The sequence below is a fragment of the Boleophthalmus pectinirostris genome, unplaced genomic scaffold, assembly GCF_026225935.1.
Source record: "Boleophthalmus pectinirostris isolate CB_2022bp ecotype Guang Dong unplaced genomic scaffold, ASM2622593v1 HiC_scaffold_4, whole genome shotgun sequence".
NCBI classification, from domain to species: Eukaryota; Metazoa; Chordata; class Actinopteri; order Gobiiformes; family Gobiidae; genus Boleophthalmus; species Boleophthalmus pectinirostris.
The window spans coordinates 19355651-19373725 of record NW_026571353.1 but is presented as its reverse complement, the minus strand read 5'-3'; the positions used below and the strand labels follow the sequence as shown (position 1 = coordinate 19373725).

The window sequence follows — 18075 nt, the reverse complement described above, 5'->3', positions numbered from 1 at the left end:
TCAGGTTAGAGGAGCATCTTTGAACAAGAAGAGAAAGCCTGGCAAGTGCGTTTATGTGCAGGAAACTATGCAATGACGGAGCGGTATAGCGCACGGCGGTTGGAGAGAATACAGCGTGAGAGTGATAGAAAGAGAGAGTGAGACTGACATGTCTTTTGGTGAAGCAGTGTCGTCTTCCACATCGGCGTCTGATGCTTGTGCTGCCAGGTGCCGGAAATCTGGTTCAGAAAGGAGAGATGCGAGAAGAAGGAGAAAGTCGAGGTAAAAAGGCAACGTAGATGGAGTTTTCTTTTTTCTTCCTTTTTTTTCATGTGACGATGCTGACAGCTCCCCTGCATTGCACTGAGCTTAAATAATGGGATGCTCATTTGCATAACGAGGGACGTTATCACCTCTACTGTCAAAAGAAAACACAACAACAGTTCTTCTGCTCCTCCCTGAGATAGATTGGGTTGGCCTACTTTAGCACTCTGGAGAGATGCACTGGAGCTCGGGCTTAGCCAAGCTCACCGTCCAACACACACCCATACATCCAGCACAGCACACAGGCACGCTCCGGACAGTCACTCACTCATGCAAACTTTTTTAGTGCATCTTTTTGCACATGCAGCTCTGTTGTCTGCTGTGGCTGGTCTCTTCTCCTTAGTACAAGTAATCCACTCTGCTTCATGTTTGTGTTATATGTGTTATATGAAGTCAATTTAGCATTACAAAAGTTTTTCAGAAAATATCTTTCCAAAGCTAAACAAAAAGGATTACTAATGAGAGAAATCACTGTATGGTGCTGAAAATGTCCATGTAAACAAAATGAATACCTATAGTGCCGATTTTGTGCCAATGCCAACTCAAACGGATGGTTTCATCAGTGATATGGTGTCTTTGGCAGTTTCATATGCAAATAATAATAATAACTCACTTGTTGTGGTCTCTTTAAAACCTGCCTTAGGCCACTGGTAAGAAAGATATGTAGTACATGGGGTGCAGTATATATTATACCAAACTGAGATGGAGATTGCGGGAGATTGATAATATTGTGGATGTACTTTGAAAAAGTGCATGAACTGATATTTCAGCGCTCATGTGGGCCATTTTCAGTCCTTTCACTTTTATCTGATACTTAAATCTCAACCACTACATTTAGTGACACCCATGATGTACTTTGAATAGCTAAAATATCTGTATATATCTTAATATCTAATTGCTGTTATCACGATGCCCATGTTTGTTAATACTGCCAACCACTGGCACCAAGTACTCTTTACCTTTGACTGTGGTTTATGTGATTGTCATAACATCTGTGGTGTATCCTTGCCTGTTTAGATGTGCTAAAAGAGAAATTTAAAGAAAAGCAGCAGACTCCATTGCCAGTATAACAGCAAGAAACAAAATATATTTCTCAGTCTAAAGGTAATGTTACAGCGTTGGTGATTAGAGTGTTTAAGTTAGCAGCAGTTCCAAAACACTGTCAAACTCTCTGTGAACGAGGCGAGATCCTGACAGCACTGTCTCCTCTCATAGTTGCTACCTGAGCAAAAAAAAATATATAAAAAAGACAAGAAAATGCAAAAAACTGATTTGCATGATATCGGCACTGAAAAACACAGCACTTCTTACAACATTGTTGACAGATTCTTTGTCTTTCGTCGCCCTCCCTTGTGGCTTCCATGATGCCACTTTTATTTTTTTCAGTATTTTGCCATATTTCATTTTATTTAATGCTTCCCTTCCCCCTCTTTTCTTCTTTCTGTTTTACAGGTACGAATGCTGGGATCTTTGAATTGATTGGTACAAATAGAAAGCTGAGACAGATAAAGGAAGAGCCAGAACAGTGACAAGAAAGAAGAGAACGAAAAGAAGGGAGAGAAGAAAGAAGAAAGCATAAAGTTCTTTGGAAAGAGGAGAGATAGAGAGAACGACGGGGACGATGGGGAGGAAAAAGATTCAGATCACGCGGATTATGGATGAACGCAACAGACAGGTAAGCCCTTGGGGTACAGCACGATGGATGAGAGTGAGGGTGGGGGGAAGGAGGGGAGACACCCTACACCCGACATAGACCTCAACAATGACGGTCTACTGGGAGTCTGGGCAATATCTGAACCAGGTACAGAATACAGTGGTACACTGTACAGGGCCGTTAGTGCCCCGGGTAGAAGTCTTACACTGGAAATAACAGCTGGTTGCTTTTGCTCTTGGTCATACAGTGCACTGATTTGACTACACAGTAAGTTAAAATATACATGTACATAAAATACACATATGTCATTTTAACACAAAACCAAATGAAAATAGCAAAAACAGCAATTGTCATAAAATGATCACCAGCACATATTTAACAACACAGTGTTACACAGTAGTCAGTTTATTTCAGTTGAATACATCTGCACTCACCACAAGTATTAATACCAATTTAGACAAAACATACTATGACCCATACACTGTGTATGGGTAAATTTACTACTACCATTTCATAGTTTCATAAATCACTAAATATTTTCACAATTTGTCAAAAAATCTAAAGTGCAAAATTATTTTTTTGACACATCACCAACCTGTTATCAGTACTATTTAGTTTAGTTTTGTTTTGAGGGGATGAAAATCAGTGACACATAATACAACACCATTGCCATCCTACAAACCATAAATGGTCTGCAACATGTCTTGGTCAGACACAACCCTCTGTTGCAGGAAGCAGATAGAGACAGAGCTGTCTTAGTGCCCCCCAGGCCCACAATCGATCACATCCTGCAGCGCAACTGACCACTAACACTTTGTCAGCTTCCTGGCAGTCCAATTGGATCCATACGCTGCTACTGTGGCCCCTGGTTCACAGGTCACACGCCACACAAGGAGTCTTATGTACACCTTATCCTTTGGCTGTTTTTCTCCTTTAATTGTGATTTGATACAATGCAACAATGAAATTATGATTAGCTTTATGCCTGCCCATACTTGAATCTACACTATGTAACCTTTGTGATGAGTGAGATACCAGCTACTTTCCATGGAGATGTTATTGCTTTGACCTGGAATCTTCCACATGGCATTAAAGGGTCCTAAAGGCTATTTCTCAAAAATAACTTGAAAAACATATCCATCTCCCTGCTGGTCTTAATGGAGACAGATATGTTTAATGCCATATTTTGGAACATACCTAAAGCAATCACATCACAAACAGGTGGCAAACCTGCCATTGAAAAGTTACATAGTGTACCTTTAACATCAAGTGTGTAATTAAAAGTCTGCATTGTTCTTGTAGTGTTCTTTTTTACTTCATTTTCCCAAACGATTTCAAATGGAGGGAAGAAAAGCAGATCAGAGGTCACCAAGTTTTGAGAGAAAGGATTGTGGCTATCATGTTGCAGCAGCACCCGCACTTCCTCCTCAGTGTTATCTCAGCCCTGCGCTCTCTCATCCCAGCGCAGACCAGGCCCACCATTTGCACTAGGCACTCCGGCTCCTGAGGATAAGGAAGGGAGAGGGAGACAGGAAGGACACCTGAGGGGAATCGATGCCTCAGATATCCGGGCTACACTGACGGAGGAGAGAGCGAGGCGGAGGAAGGAGAAGGTTCAGGGAAAGGCAAATCAATAAATAACCTTGTTGTTCTATCATTTAAAATACATAACTGTCTGGTTTGTGTCAATTCCACCATGCTTCATGCGATGAAGTCATCAGTGCAGAGGAGGAAGCGTACTACTATAGGACACTATGAGGCATTCAGTGTCATTTAACCTCTGACCCACAATAATGACATCATTTCAGATGTAACAAGAGGACATCACAAGACAGCCATAGAGACAGACACAAGCATCTAATTTCATCTTTGCAAAATGGAAAGAAAACAGAAGTTTTTGCTTTGCATATTTTCACTTCCTTCTTGAGGAAATCTCCCGGCAATGCCAAAACCAAATAAACACCTACAATTCTTCTCATACCATGTGGGGACTTGCTGTTTGACTGATTTGCAATGGTTTGAAGAACGTAAAATAACCCAAAATTGTACAAATAACTGTACACTGTTTCCCCCTGTCAGCACCACTTCTCTTCTATGCAGCCTGCGTATGGAGTGGCACCACTCTGTGTGGCTGTCAACACTACCTTGCTACCTACAGGGCAGCTCTGCCCGTCTGGACTTGGCCTGAGAGCATGGCAGACTTGGACACGAGGCCTGGCTCTCTGGGCGGCCACTTTGGGCTACCACCTCCAGGCCTCAGAAACACTTCCCCGGCGCAGGGGTACAAGGGCCAGGCCTCCCTGCCGTTGACTGGCTGCCCAGAGCTGTGGACAGTAGGCAGCAGTGTGTGAGCTCTGGCTCCAAGCCCCCCGACCACTCAGACCCACTCCCAGCCTCGGGCACATGAAAGGGCCCCCTGTGCCATGGACTCAGGGCCGGCACATAGGTGCATACACTAGAACCACCACTCGCAGCCGCGCTAAACATAGGGACATGTTCTGTACAGTGTGGTCTGAAACATACCAGATTATCAACTCATTTACACATATGAAGCATGTCTACCTCTCTGGAGACTTTTTTTGGACAAAAAAGATTAAAAATAATAATAATAATAATTCCTTTGTACACATAACTAGCCTTGTGCTGCCTCATATTCAAGTGGTCAAGCTGCAGCTCATATGTCAGGCTCTGATTGATTGATACCCGGCTCCCCACTCTTCACAGATGTTTCACACTGTACTGTTCTGTCAAAAAAAAAAATCTGTACCCTTTAATAACAGCTATGCAAACCCTAGCTTTTATTTAGGCTTAGAACTGGCACATGTAATATCAACATCTAGAACCACTACTGCTCTTCAGAAAGTAAACTCATTGCACTCATTTTGGGCTAGTTGTTTTTAATCTCTTCTTTCTGTGAGTTGGATTTTGGGGGGAGGGACATAAGGGCCAAAGGTTAAACAAGGATCAGGTCATCGGCAACAGGAAATAGCAAGAACTGGATCTCCAAACTCTTCCCAGACTTGTCTCACCACTCTCACACAGTCAGCCCAAAGGGGAAAATTCTAGTTTTATGTCCTATTGCAGGCACCTCATCATGTTAACTGCACAGAAACTGAAAAAGGGGTCTTTTTGTTTCAACGACAAAGCATTCTTCTTTCCAATCAACAGCACTAGGGTGAGAAAATATGTGAGTGAAATTAACAGCAGGAAAATAATGAGGCCCACAGGGTAGCTCCTCACCCCTGCACCCCGGCACTAATTCCCTGTTTCCCACCTTCTACTGTCTGTGTCTCTTCCCACAGCGAGCGGCACTCCTTGTCGTATGTTCTGCTGTTAGACCTCACCTGAAAAGGGCTCTCCAGGCTCTCACCTCCTCACAGATGTATTTTTTAAGTTTTTTTTTTTTTTTTTTTGCTGTTTCCACTTAGTGCCTGTTATATTTCGAGTTCACATGTTTTTCTTCACCTCTCTTTCTTTTTATTTTGATAACATTTAAGGGTCCATACATCTTTTACAAAATGTGGCACAGAATTGTTGACATGCTAGAATATACACCAAGCAAGTAGGTGAAAACACATTTTTATATGATGTTGAGAGTTGCTTTTTATCTCCACAAAATACTCCTCAAATATTATAAATGCATTTTTTCCCCGCTGAACTTACATTTCTTTAAATTCCTTATGTTAGATCAGCAAAGTGTATACATTTTTATAATAGCAACTTATATAATAAATAATGCTATATTCATATATTAAAGTGAAAATGATTGTCCCAACAGATACATATTGATTTTACACTTATTTTACACATCAAAATATTTTCTTCCTTACTGTGAATTATGACTTTCAGTTTTTCCTGTGGAAACTGTTAAAAATAAAAACAGAAATTCTATATTTGTCACAAATGGAGGATGGTCAGGTTATTTTTGCCATTCCGGCCACTAGCTGTGTGACACCCACTTTTGACCAGTGGTTCTGTCTTCCCCTGCTTGAGTGTTTTTCCATAACAGGAACATACAAAGCATCAGTGTAGTGAGTTAAGTAATTCACTGAATTGTGATTATATGGTCTTTTTGGAAAGTGGAATACAAAAACAACTGTGCAATATTTATACCACACTTTACCAAATAGGTTAGGTGATGTAGGATATTAAGGTCAGTTTGTATACATTGTGACCTTAACCCGTGAAATACATTTTTATATTTAGTGGCTGCATCTGCGCATATACAGTATGTATCAACATTAGTGTACACGGTACACTCATGTTTGGTTTACTAACTAGCAGTGTTTGGTGCCCTCTCCTCCCCCTCCTTCTCCCCCAGGGATTCGGGGCAGGACGAGGGAAGCAGAAGCGAAGCCATTGTGAAGGGGAAGCCACCGGCCTCTTCCTGTTATGAGAGGAAATGCATACAAATGTGCTTCCTGTGCGTCTGCCCCCAACTCTTCAACCCCACCTCGTCCATGCTTCTACTTCTATTATGTCTCTGTTCTGTGCACACCACTGACACTTTTATATTGATGACGAGTTGTACTATTTTTTTTATAGCAAGCATAGTATAATTTGTGACAATTAATCAAATCAGTCATAAAGTAACGATGGTTATATGTTAACTGTAAGCAACATATTCTTAAATAGTTTTAAATGTTTTTAATGTCTTTTCATTCCCGGTTCATAGGACATATTACATAGTGGCATGCACAGACTTCCTGGTTGATTTGATGCAATTTTCATTTTGGAAGGACAGAATATCTTATGACTCAATAAATATCAGGCCATGATTTTTTTTTGGACATTCATGAGAAAGAACAGTAGTACTGGTCAGATGGCAGCATTGTGAGTGTCAGTGAATATTTGCCAGATGACACTGTCTTTCAAAGTGAATATCAAGCTCAGATATAATGTTATCACATTCTCCATCGTGTATCCTTAACATTAGCACTTGAGAGCGGCCATTTGTCCTTATTTATCTAAATCTGTGCTTGGCATCAGTGCTGTTATATATATGGGTTGGAGGTAGCAGGTTGTATGTGTCAGGTGGAGATATGGGGGAGTGGTGTGATAATTATGTAGGCGTTATTATATGGTCAGTAAAGGTTTTCATAATCACGCTTATTCTCTTCCTGTGGTGATGCAAAAGTCACTGTGAATCATAACAAAAGTTTTCCCTCATTGTTCAACATCCTATATTAGACTATCTCATTTCAAATGCGTATCTATTTTCTGTGGCGTCATAGTGAAGAGTCAAACATGGATTGATTTGTCATCCAGTAGGTTTAAGCCATGATGCCCTCCTCCATTCAACCCTTTCATTTATTCATGCTTAGTACAGCCAAATTGTATGCAGTCTAGTCACTACTTAACTGCTATAACATCTTAATAATACAAGTAGAATATAAAATCAAATTGACAGCCTTATTTGTTGGTTCTTATAGAGCAGTTCTAACATAACTGACCTTTTTAGTTGGCTTTCACTTTTGGAGCATAATACATCTCACAACAAGGTGGATATGACAATTAATCTTATTGTCACAAGATGCTTTTTGATCTCATAAGAATCAAGCTTATTTTTTATCTTCACATTTCAGCTATAGCTGTGTAAATGTCAGCATGGTATTTAGAGCCCTGGGGAGTCGTATCTCCGTATGTTGTCTGTGAATCAGATGAGAGTGAGTTTCGGAACTAACCTTGACTTCGCACGTGCATCATGAATGTACAGTAATATGCCAAAGTCTCAGGCTGTATTTTTAAGAGGATAGATGTAACTAAATACATTACCATGCAAATAAAATATGTACTTAAAATATAGAGTCCAAATTTATAATCAAACATTAAGATGTATTTGTAAATAGAAAATTAAAATGGTCAGTTAATTGTGTGACAAAGCAGTACGTGGTTTGGCTTGAGAAGAGGAGAGAAAAGCTGGAGGCGAGGGGTAGTTTCATATTCACTTTCCCTGGTGCATCCTGGGAGATGTAATTTCAGGAAATCCAAAACTATCTATCAATATCCATTTAACCTTATATCCTCTTACAGGCCTTGAAGTTGTAAGGAGCTCAGAAGAATATGTGAAGGGCAGCGCATAATACATTCACAATATTAGTCTTTGTTTGGTATGTAGTTGAGACCATTTGCTTTTGAGGGTGTTAGACTGTGTTTTTTGGCTAACAGAAGTGTCAGAAAAAGAATAGACAAACATGCAGATAATCAACAAATGGGATCTTTAGTTACCAGCTGGGCACAGTTTTGGCACATATTCTCCTCTCTAAAAGGCATTGTCAACACAGACGTCCAATGTAAACGACAAAAGTATTTTAATAATTAAGTAGCAGATTTGCTCCAAGAGGCAGCCTGTCACTGACATATTTTCTCTTTTTTAGTTTGTAGACGACTGTGGAGTCTAGACACATGGCTTGGAAGAAAGGAAGCACAACTCTCCAAAATCACGTATTTTCAGTGCTTTCGTTCAGATCCAAACAATAGAGGAATAAAATCTGTTCCTTTTGAACAAAGCAGGCACTCTTTGTTTTCTAAACAAGCCTTTTTACTCAATAACCGTATACACGCTGAATGATGAAAAGGTTGCCATTTCTGGGGTTTATTTCAGCAGTTTATCTGAACACTCTGATGCTATTGGAAATTATTTACTGCCTGTGGCATGAATATTAGTGGAAAAATGTGATTGTGGGGGTATGTACATTTTCCTTCATAAACATCACTGTTTGATATACTGTGGCTAAACTAGAGTAGATTTAAGTTGACACGTGTTCCGTGATGAACCACTGTTCTTTGATCTACATGCATTAACTGGACTTTTTACCGTTATCTGTCTGAGACAGAGTGTTTTCAGTTCCCTAAATGAAGCGAAGCTTCTTTTTTCCTGGTATAGTGGATTGTTTGTTACAGTCAGAAAGTGCTGAAACATCAAAAACTGCCTCATTGCATTTCTAAAAGAACTCAGTGTAAAATCCTTTTTCACTTATGAACCATCTGGTTACCCTTTAAGATTTTAGCTAGTTTTCATGATGTCCTTTTCTTCTTTTTATTCTCTGTTATCAGGTGACATTTACGAAGAGAAAGTTTGGCCTGATGAAGAAGGCGTATGAGCTGAGTGTGCTGTGTGACTGTGAGATTGCCCTGATCATCTTCAATAGCACCAACAAGCTGTTCCAGTACGCCAGCACAGACATGGACAAGGTGCTGCTCAAATACACAGAGTACAATGAGCCACATGAGAGCCGGACCAATTCCGACATTGTGGAGGTGAGTGTCCCTGTCTCATTACTGCACTATATTCTCACTACTGTACACCCCTGTTATTGAGATCAGTCTAACAAGCAGTACAAACAAAATGTGACAGAATCTTTATTTGCATTGTAAAACCTCCTTAACGGATCCTGCAGGGTGAGGCAGCAGCTGAGCGCGTGTCACCTCTAAGGAGGATGTTGATCTCACTTGTATTGGACACATGCAGTGAAGGCTCAAGGCCATGTTAAAAGCCGCAGGTAGATAATGTAGGAAATGACGCTGACAGCCTCCTGCAGCTTTAGGCTCAACGTGAGACCTGTTACATAACCTCCTGACGACTGTCCAGGCAAAGCTGTCAGGTCACACTCGGACATGCACAATTTCTTAATTAGTGTTTACCACTGCCTTTGGTGCACTTTCAGAAAAAAGGAAATGCAAAAAACAACAGTATGGCACACGTTTCCGCACAGTATCAGGGTGTTGCTGGGCTTGTTGCCCACACACGGGTGTAAAGGCCCACAGGGAGCGCCGCGATTCCAGATGGCATGCTGGCCCAGGCTGGATACATTAGAATGTGAACAGTAATATCACATGCTTCTCCTTAAAGATTTGACCTTACATTATCCTCCTCTGCTCCCACTTGATACCATTTTAAAGGTTAAGAATTCACAAATTAATCTGGAGAATGGAACATATTGGATTTAAGAAAAGCAGATGCACCATACGGTGTAGATGTAGGAATGAAAACATACTGGGCATACTGATATGTAATGAAAATGATCATGCAGCATACTTGGTTTTTTTTAAAGAAATTTTGAGTTTTAAATAAGGATAATTAAATAAGCATTATTTTCTATTCTTTGTTGAGTTGTTTAAATAAAGATAAAGATGCACTTTGGAGAATGTTGAATAGTGGTCATCAGTGATGGAGTGGCTATTTGTAGGGCTATGGGTTACAAGTAACAATACAGGAAAGGGATATAAAGTGACTAGTGATGCACTAACTACAGTGTTATCCCAGGAGGACTGAGTCACTGAGGGAAAAATTGATCTGAAGAGGCCTTTATCCTTAGCTGCAGCGCACTAACAGGATTGACCACAGAGCTGACACTGGTGCGTTTAGCCTGGGTGGGTAGAGGAGTATTGGAGGTCGCCGCCTCCTGCCAAGCCGTGTGCGGCTGCCGAGCTACGTCACAGGTGCAAGAACGTAGGTGTCTCGTTCAGTTTGAGAGAGGTGAGTGCCGGAGCGAGGCGGACTTCCTGTTTTGTTTGGACAAATGGAACAGAGGTCAAGAACTTGATAAAGGACTGAATTTAGCAATGGAAAAGAAACCCAGATGTCCCCAAAATGTGCCATATTTTCTGTGACATATCATATTTCATACACTTGTCTTTGGAGACTCTATGAATAAGTCTGCATTTCTCTGGCATGTTGCTGCTGCGCCTGAAGGTGTAGTGGGAGGAGAGCAGAGGTAGGGGAGCGGAGCTCACAGTGTGGGCGGCTGGCATACAGGCCTGCTACATTAGCAATAAAGCTCTGTGTAATTAGCATGTCTTTGGTTGATAATTAGCGTTGTTGAGAGAGTGGCACTGAGAGCGATGCACAGCCTCTCTGCTACAGCATGTTTACAAGAGGCTGCAGGGCTTTTCTCTCCCTCTTCCTTAGACTATTTCTATCTTTGTACTGCTGTAGGTTGCATGTACATAACAGGGCACTACACAAACTAATATTTTAGCAATCGCAGTGGTGGATAATGACCAAATACAATTTAGTCCACATAAAATGATCTGATTGTTCAAAGAGCCCTTGGAGGCCTCTGCTAAGCACACAGGCTGTGTGCTGTCCTAGCAGGTTGCATGCATGTCATGCTGGCAGCTCTACAGTGCAGTTGGAGGCTGGCGGCAGATAAAACAGTCACACACGCACATAGATTTCCTATACTCGCCGTTTGCCAAGCTGGTTTCCTGGACATGTGAACGGCATTAAAGGGGAAATGGGAAGTGGTGTTGGGAAATGACAAGAGAATAGATTTGCCTGTTTGCCTTTATTCCATGTTAAGAAAATCACTTTGAGCTGTTATTGTTGATTTATTATGCAAGTGCTAGGCCGCTAATTACACATGAAAGTGGTCTTTTATTTCTCTTTCCGAATGGTTTCAGATCAGGTCCAAACGTAAGCACCAGCTGCTCAGTACCCAATCCCTGTTCTCACAATGTGTTTGTAATCCCCTATTTTACAACAATGAACACAAAGCAACTAGATGGTTATTCACTCAGCTGCTCAATCCTAGGATTACATCAGAAAGGAGAACAGACACTGATATTATTTCACTATCGCTATGTTGCACTTTTTTCCTTTTTTAATATTTAATAACAAATGTACAACTTCCATAGCACTTAGTATCACATGAAACTGCACGTTTTTTTGTCTTGGTCTTAACCTGGACACCTGCCTGTCTGCATGGCCAAATAAAAAGGTGTGCACCCAATCTCATTTCCAAAAGATTAACCTAATCTGAACATTCACCTTGCTATGTAATCTCAAACATGGGACCACCACATGCTCCTTACATATACTCTTGCCTTTCCATAGTTTCTGTATTTCTGAAAGAACTATAGCACATAAAGAGGAGCAAGGGAGGGACAGGGGAATGGATGAGTGTGAGAAGAGAAGGAGGGAGAGAGGAGGAAGGCTGGTAATTATTTCCAAAGGTCATTCTGTTAATGACTACCCGCTTGGCTAATGAGATTCAGCAAAGCTCCCTCGCCATGTTTCACCCTGGCTGCGTATGTTCAGCCTTGTACAGAGGAGATGTGAGAGGAGCACAGGTGTGATTTCAGCCCTATGACAGTCCAACTGGAACAGAACAAGAAGGTATAGAGTGGCCGCTATATGCAGAGCAATGAAAAAGGCCATGCACTACATTGTAAGCTTTGTTCAAAGTGACTGTAGCAATTAGTTAAATAAAAGTACAGAGGGCAAGATGTCTGGTCTACTGAGTACATTTTAGCTTGATGCATGACTAAATAATAACAAGATCCACTCTTCAATGAGTCAAAAGTATGCATCATCTAAGGCTGCACATTACAGTGTAGAGCTAATAGCCTGTTATCACTGTATCTCACAGTACCAGTGTATTACTAAAATGTATTGTTCTATTAAATCACAGATGTGCCACTGAAAACCAGTATCGCACACAAAATATTATAATTTACAATTAAAACATTATTTCTCAATCTTAATATTCAAATTGTGTTATATTTAATTTGATTTGATTAGATAGATTAATTACTTTTTTCCAATAAATTAATTAGATGTTAGATTCAGCTCTTATTATATAAATATGTTGCACTTTGCAGCGTTATTTTTTGATATATTGTACTGGATATTTACTTGGATTGTGCCACTTTCTAAAGGCAAACGTGGCATCAAAATGTAGCAACTAGAGCACTGGCATTGAGGAATCAGAGTAAATGGCAGGATTTGAAGACACTTGTGTTATAGACATGTGTTATAATAGATTTGATTAACACATCCTCCCAAAGAAACAGAGGTGTAGTTAGTTTTCCGTTCCCTGTCCCAGGCCATGTACACATGGTGGGAAATAGAGCAAAGGTTTTGGGCGGGGCAGTCACATGACCACAGTGCACGAGTGAGTTTACTAAGTCACATCACCAACCTGACTTTTCTATGAGCTCAGGATTAAGGAATACGGTGGATATAGTGGCTTTAACTGGCTAAGTACATTAACCTTTGACCCCAGTCAGCAAGCGTATCACTGTCTTTAAAAACAGGAAGCTCTGCTACATGTGTTTACACTCATAAATGTAAAATGGATGTTACCAATAATACTTCTGACTTGTCTTTCTGGTGGAAATACATAACTATATGTAGATGATATGTTTCTTGGTTGTAATTAGTTATGTAAGGGCTTATTTATTCAACATCTTCCAAAACATAAACATATTTTGATGATTAAAATGCCTTACCAGTTAATATTAGTGACCACCATAAATAGTTTCAATACACCCCTTTGTTAAAATTCTAAAAAAAACAAAAAAAAACAAACAAAAAAAAACTGCCTTCTAAAAATAGTGTGTGGTAAGGCTAAAAATAGTCTGACTGGTGGTTCTTGCTGAAAGAGTAGAAGAATAGGCTCTCCTCCTGTTTAATTTGAGGGGGTGGAGGCTGTTTTGAGACTTACAAGTGTGTAGTGAGGGGTTTTCATTCAGCTGCCTTTACCATAAAAAACGCCCCAGGCAACTACACAACTAACTGTCAGGCTACTAATATCCTGCTTCTTGACTTCTATTTTAATTTTTCATCTTTAGAAAAGCTGAAAAAATTTAATGTTTTATACTAAAGCTTTTTTTAATCTAAAATTATACTTATTTCTGCATACTATAAAAAAAATGTGTCTAGTCTCCCCGTTATATTATTTCACCCTTTATTTATTTTTCCTTCAGTTCTGTAAAATACTAACTTTGTTTAGCTGTTTTTCAGATACATGCATCCTTGTAGTATGGGCTCGGAGTTTTACCATTTTAACATTTGCTGACACTTATTGAGGATTTTGGTTCTGATTTCATCATTGCAGATACATAGCCATGGAGTTAGTCAAACAAGAAACTGGGTAGCATTTGGATGGCGGTCAAAGCTGTTTGCTAAGGTCAATACACTTAGAGAGGAAGTCTGAGTTACTCGCAACAACAAAAGGAGCTTTTAAAAATAGCCTTGTTTGAAATGTGCCAATATGTGGTCCCTGTGGTGTGAAGCGGTGAAAAAGGCAAGCCACTTCAGAAGCCACCGCGCTCTAGCAGAAGGAGCCAAGGCTTTTCCACTGTGCTACCCAAAACAATTCATGCTCACTATTAAGATGAAATGATGCCTTGTTCTTTGAAACTATTTGTGGAAAATTTGGAATAATGAAGATCTATTTTTGGAGATGGCATTCCCTGCCCTCTCTCCCCTCTGTGCGGCCTGTTGGTGTTAGAGGCTGGGTGTGGAAACTCAGGGTCGCAGTACAGAGGTCGGGTGACTGGTCATTGTTACTTGTGACCTCCCTCGGGCTCCCTTTTCCTGCTATGGCCCCACATGATAAGACTCTCTGGAATACTGGGAATACTGCAGGACAGTTTAGGATAGGCGTCAACAATAACTGAATGTGGGACTATCAAGACAATGAAAGTCCTTTATGTCTGTTTGCTTTTTCAGATTTTGTGTTATTGGCAAGCATGGACCAATAAAAGTGTTGCTTATTCAAATGATTTTTTTCCTAGCATAGAAGCATAATGTGGGTGGGAAAGAACTCTAAACAAAAATATAAATTAGCGTTATTGTACTACATTTGATGACCATAGTGGCTTGTCGATTTGGATTGTACCATATTATGCAAGGGAAGAGTAGACAGGATGAAACATTAAGAGATGGTACAGAGAGGGCACAGAGATGAGTGCCCCCTTTATCCAGTCTAACTGAGCTGGCATTGTGCACTATAGTGTCTATCTGGCTAATTATACACTGTAGTGACTGGCCTGAATGACCACTTTGTTCCTAGGGCCGGGATGCTGCTGTAGCAAACAGTGTTGGATTCTGACATGTGCTTCGAGTGTGTCTGCTCCATATGGGAAACACTGGGCCATCTGGTAGTGTGCTGCGGACTGGCTAGCTCTGTATTCATATGAGTGGGCTTAGCGCTGCATCGGCCTCTCAGCTCAGCAGAGATTTTGCGATGCCACTATTTGACCTTTTTCTCAACAGTATATATAGAGTTATTTTATTTACAATAGTTGATACAGCAGTTGTTTAATCATACCACTCCCAGACACTATTAAAATGATTGTAATTAGTAAAAATATTGGTCAAAATATTGTAATTAGTTTGAAAAAGTTACATTCAGCTTTAGACTAGAGTAGAAACTCTTAGTTGGTTTTGTCTCACTGACACTTTGGCACAGCACTGTATATTAAAAGTTCCAATAAGCAGATACAATGCCAATGGGGAATAGTTGCCCTAGGCTTTAACAATGATAGCCTACAAAGTCAACCTTCTCACCCAAATGCTTTCACACACACACACACACACAAGCACACACACCCCCCCACACACACACACACACGCACACACACACGCACACACGCACACACACACATATACACCGGCCATGCAGTCATCATCCATGGACATGCCCCTCGACGTGGTCCTGGCATGTTCGAACCACGCTTCATATAACTGTGGCCTTCTTGCCTTTGGTCTGCCATCTGCTTCCAATAAGCTAAGCCAGCCCTGATCCCTCTGATGTGCAACTCAAATGCACAAAGAGAGTGAGGGAGCAAGCACATGAACCCTGACTGACAGAAGAAGAAATGGAAATATAGTAGTAATGTAATTGTGCATATTGTGCAGCAAGCCTTAATCTGCTATATCTTAACCACCCAAATCTACTATTTTATTTTACTCTATTTTTTTTTATTTCCATATGGAAGCTTATCTATCTTATTACTACCAGTCTTCTCCCATCAAGGTGTGAGGAGAACTAACTTTTTTCATTTAGATTTGTCAACTATAATTATATATGAACAAGCTCTGAAAAACTCCATAATCCAAAATAGCTCTAACTAGAAAGACTGTAATATGCCTTACAAAGCTGCCAAGCTAATTAAACATAAGTGTCATAGTTGAGTTTTTTTTTTCCATGCTCGGTGTTGTATAATTTTCTCTCAAATATTAAAAGATGCTCCAAAACCCCAAAATAGATTTTTTTGTTCATTTACACAATACATTTTTTGTGTAATCTGACGTCTGTACACCATTTGCTGTAAAAAGTCAGAACTTGTTTATGAGACAGTCCGGCAGTGGGTAAAAAAAAACAAAAAAAAACTGGAACACAATATTGAATGTGTTATACCCTAATGGTCAGTGATGGCACTCATTTCTACAAAACTTAAACTCAGTTGGGTCCATCTGAAGTAAAGAGGTAACCATAGCAATGTTTTTGTTATCATGGAGATGCCAAAGCAGAGGATAAAAGTGGAGAGTGGGGTCATGGTGGCAGGGCGACTAGCAGACTGAGACACAACTATGGGGTCAGAGTAGACGGATGGGGACAGAGAGGTTGCGCAGGGTGCCAGAATGTAGAGCAGAAGGATCCTGGTGCGCTGAAAGCTTTGGGCAGGCGTCAGCTGCTCCTCTGCCACCCCCCGGGGCTGCTTGCAATTCAAACCAAAAAACAAAAAAGTTATCATTGTTGTTCCAGATATAAAAATGTTGGAATCTGAAGTAATATGAGATGCAACATGTAATTAATAATGTCAAATTTAGCCAAAAACAAGTGGGCAAACAAAAATGAAACAATTCAATTTGATCCTGTATGATATAGAAAGAACCAATTAGGGAAAAATCACAACAACAATTATTTTGCTCATAATTGAAATCACAATTATTCCAAACAAGTACTTCTACACAGTCAAAATTAACTTGTAGAGATTTTTTGTATTGATCTAGTTTAATAATAATATGCTGTGACACTTTCCTATATAGATTAGACGACTGGCTTTGCTCTAAGATTTGGAAGGCAGAATCGTGTATAATTCTGACTTTAATCAACTGTAGTTTTAAAAACAAAAAACACAAACTTGACTAATTGCACAGCCCTATCCTACATCACATATAAGATGTAATATACTGGCCTAAGCTCATTTCAAACCTGGACAATTATTTGGATATAACTTAATATATTGTTTCCCGTCTCTTCCCTGACCACTTCTTTGAATATGCTGCTAAATCCCAGGTCAACATTACTTTAGGTTACTGTATTCCACCTTTAGGCCCGGCCCAGTCTGGACCAGCTAGGCAGTACTGTATATGAGGCGAGCTGAAGGGTACAAATGAGATGGTGGTCTAAGTATGTAGGACGCCATGTCTGTGCTGCGGCTGCTTTCACACGGGCCCACTGACAAGTCGAGTCATGAGGGAGCGTCATGAAGAAGGAGTTTAATTAGGAGCACGCCTCCGAAGGGACCAGAGAGAAAGACACCGAGCCAAAGCTGCACAGCACTGCACACAGCTCTTTCACTCTCGTCTCACTCTGTTTTACCATGCAGCACCCCACTAACTGTCCACATGCTGAATAATATACTTTTACTACGCTGGACTACAGTATTTCCTCTCTCTGGACTTATACATATACAGTACTGTGCACACTGGCCATATTTTTCTTAAATATAAATGAGAATCTATAGGTGTGGATTTGAAATGTGGAATGAGTAAAATGTATTTCAGGGTTACTCTTAGTTGATTACTTAAATATTATATATTCTGCAGACATTTTGAAAACAAATTATAACATTATATGATATAAGAAAAAATAATTTCTCCTTTACCAACATTATATGAACCAAGTTGTAAACATCTTAATGTATTTATATATATTTGATTTAAATCTGTACTGTAACGCGCAGACACCTTGATCATTAAAAGTTGGTTGCACACATTTCGGTGTCTAAGAAAATGAATTTATTTGGACAAAAGAATCATTCGGGGCATATTTGTGCACTAAATTCTTGGCATCCGTCATCTACACCAGTGTTTTTAATCCGTATCCTATTAGCATATTCCCCAAAGACCACATTTCCATGCCAGCGCCTCACATCCATACTAGTGTTTTCTTTCAATATTGAAGTATAGCTCTTATTCCAGTATATTGAATTTGAATTTAATGTCTTTTGATGTCTCTCGTATAGTGGGTAGGTCACAGAATAATTTACAGAAGCCTGGAAGTTACAAAACAAGTCTAGAGATAAAGCTTTGGCGTATATGGGTGGGAGATAGAAGCAGGGTGCACCAGGGAAGAGGCCTTGTATGGAAATCTAGAG

The 18075-nt window shown here is 40.1% G+C and overlaps 1 protein-coding gene across 8 annotated transcripts in view; it reads left to right on the top strand.

The window, feature by feature from the left end:
• The window catches only part of mef2cb (myocyte enhancer factor 2cb), a 56997-nt gene that overhangs the window by 25136 nt on the left and 13786 nt on the right, over positions 1 to 18075 (top strand). For all 8 annotated transcript variants that reach the window (XM_020921357.2, XM_055161330.1, XM_055161328.1 and 5 more), the window contains 2 exons: positions 1756 to 1978; positions 9013 to 9216. In XM_020921357.2, coding sequence (XP_020777016.2) covers positions 1925 to 1978; positions 9013 to 9216 — 258 coding nt within the window. In that variant the 5' untranslated portion in view covers positions 1756 to 1924. The remainder of the gene's footprint in view (positions 1 to 1755; positions 1979 to 9012; positions 9217 to 18075) is intronic.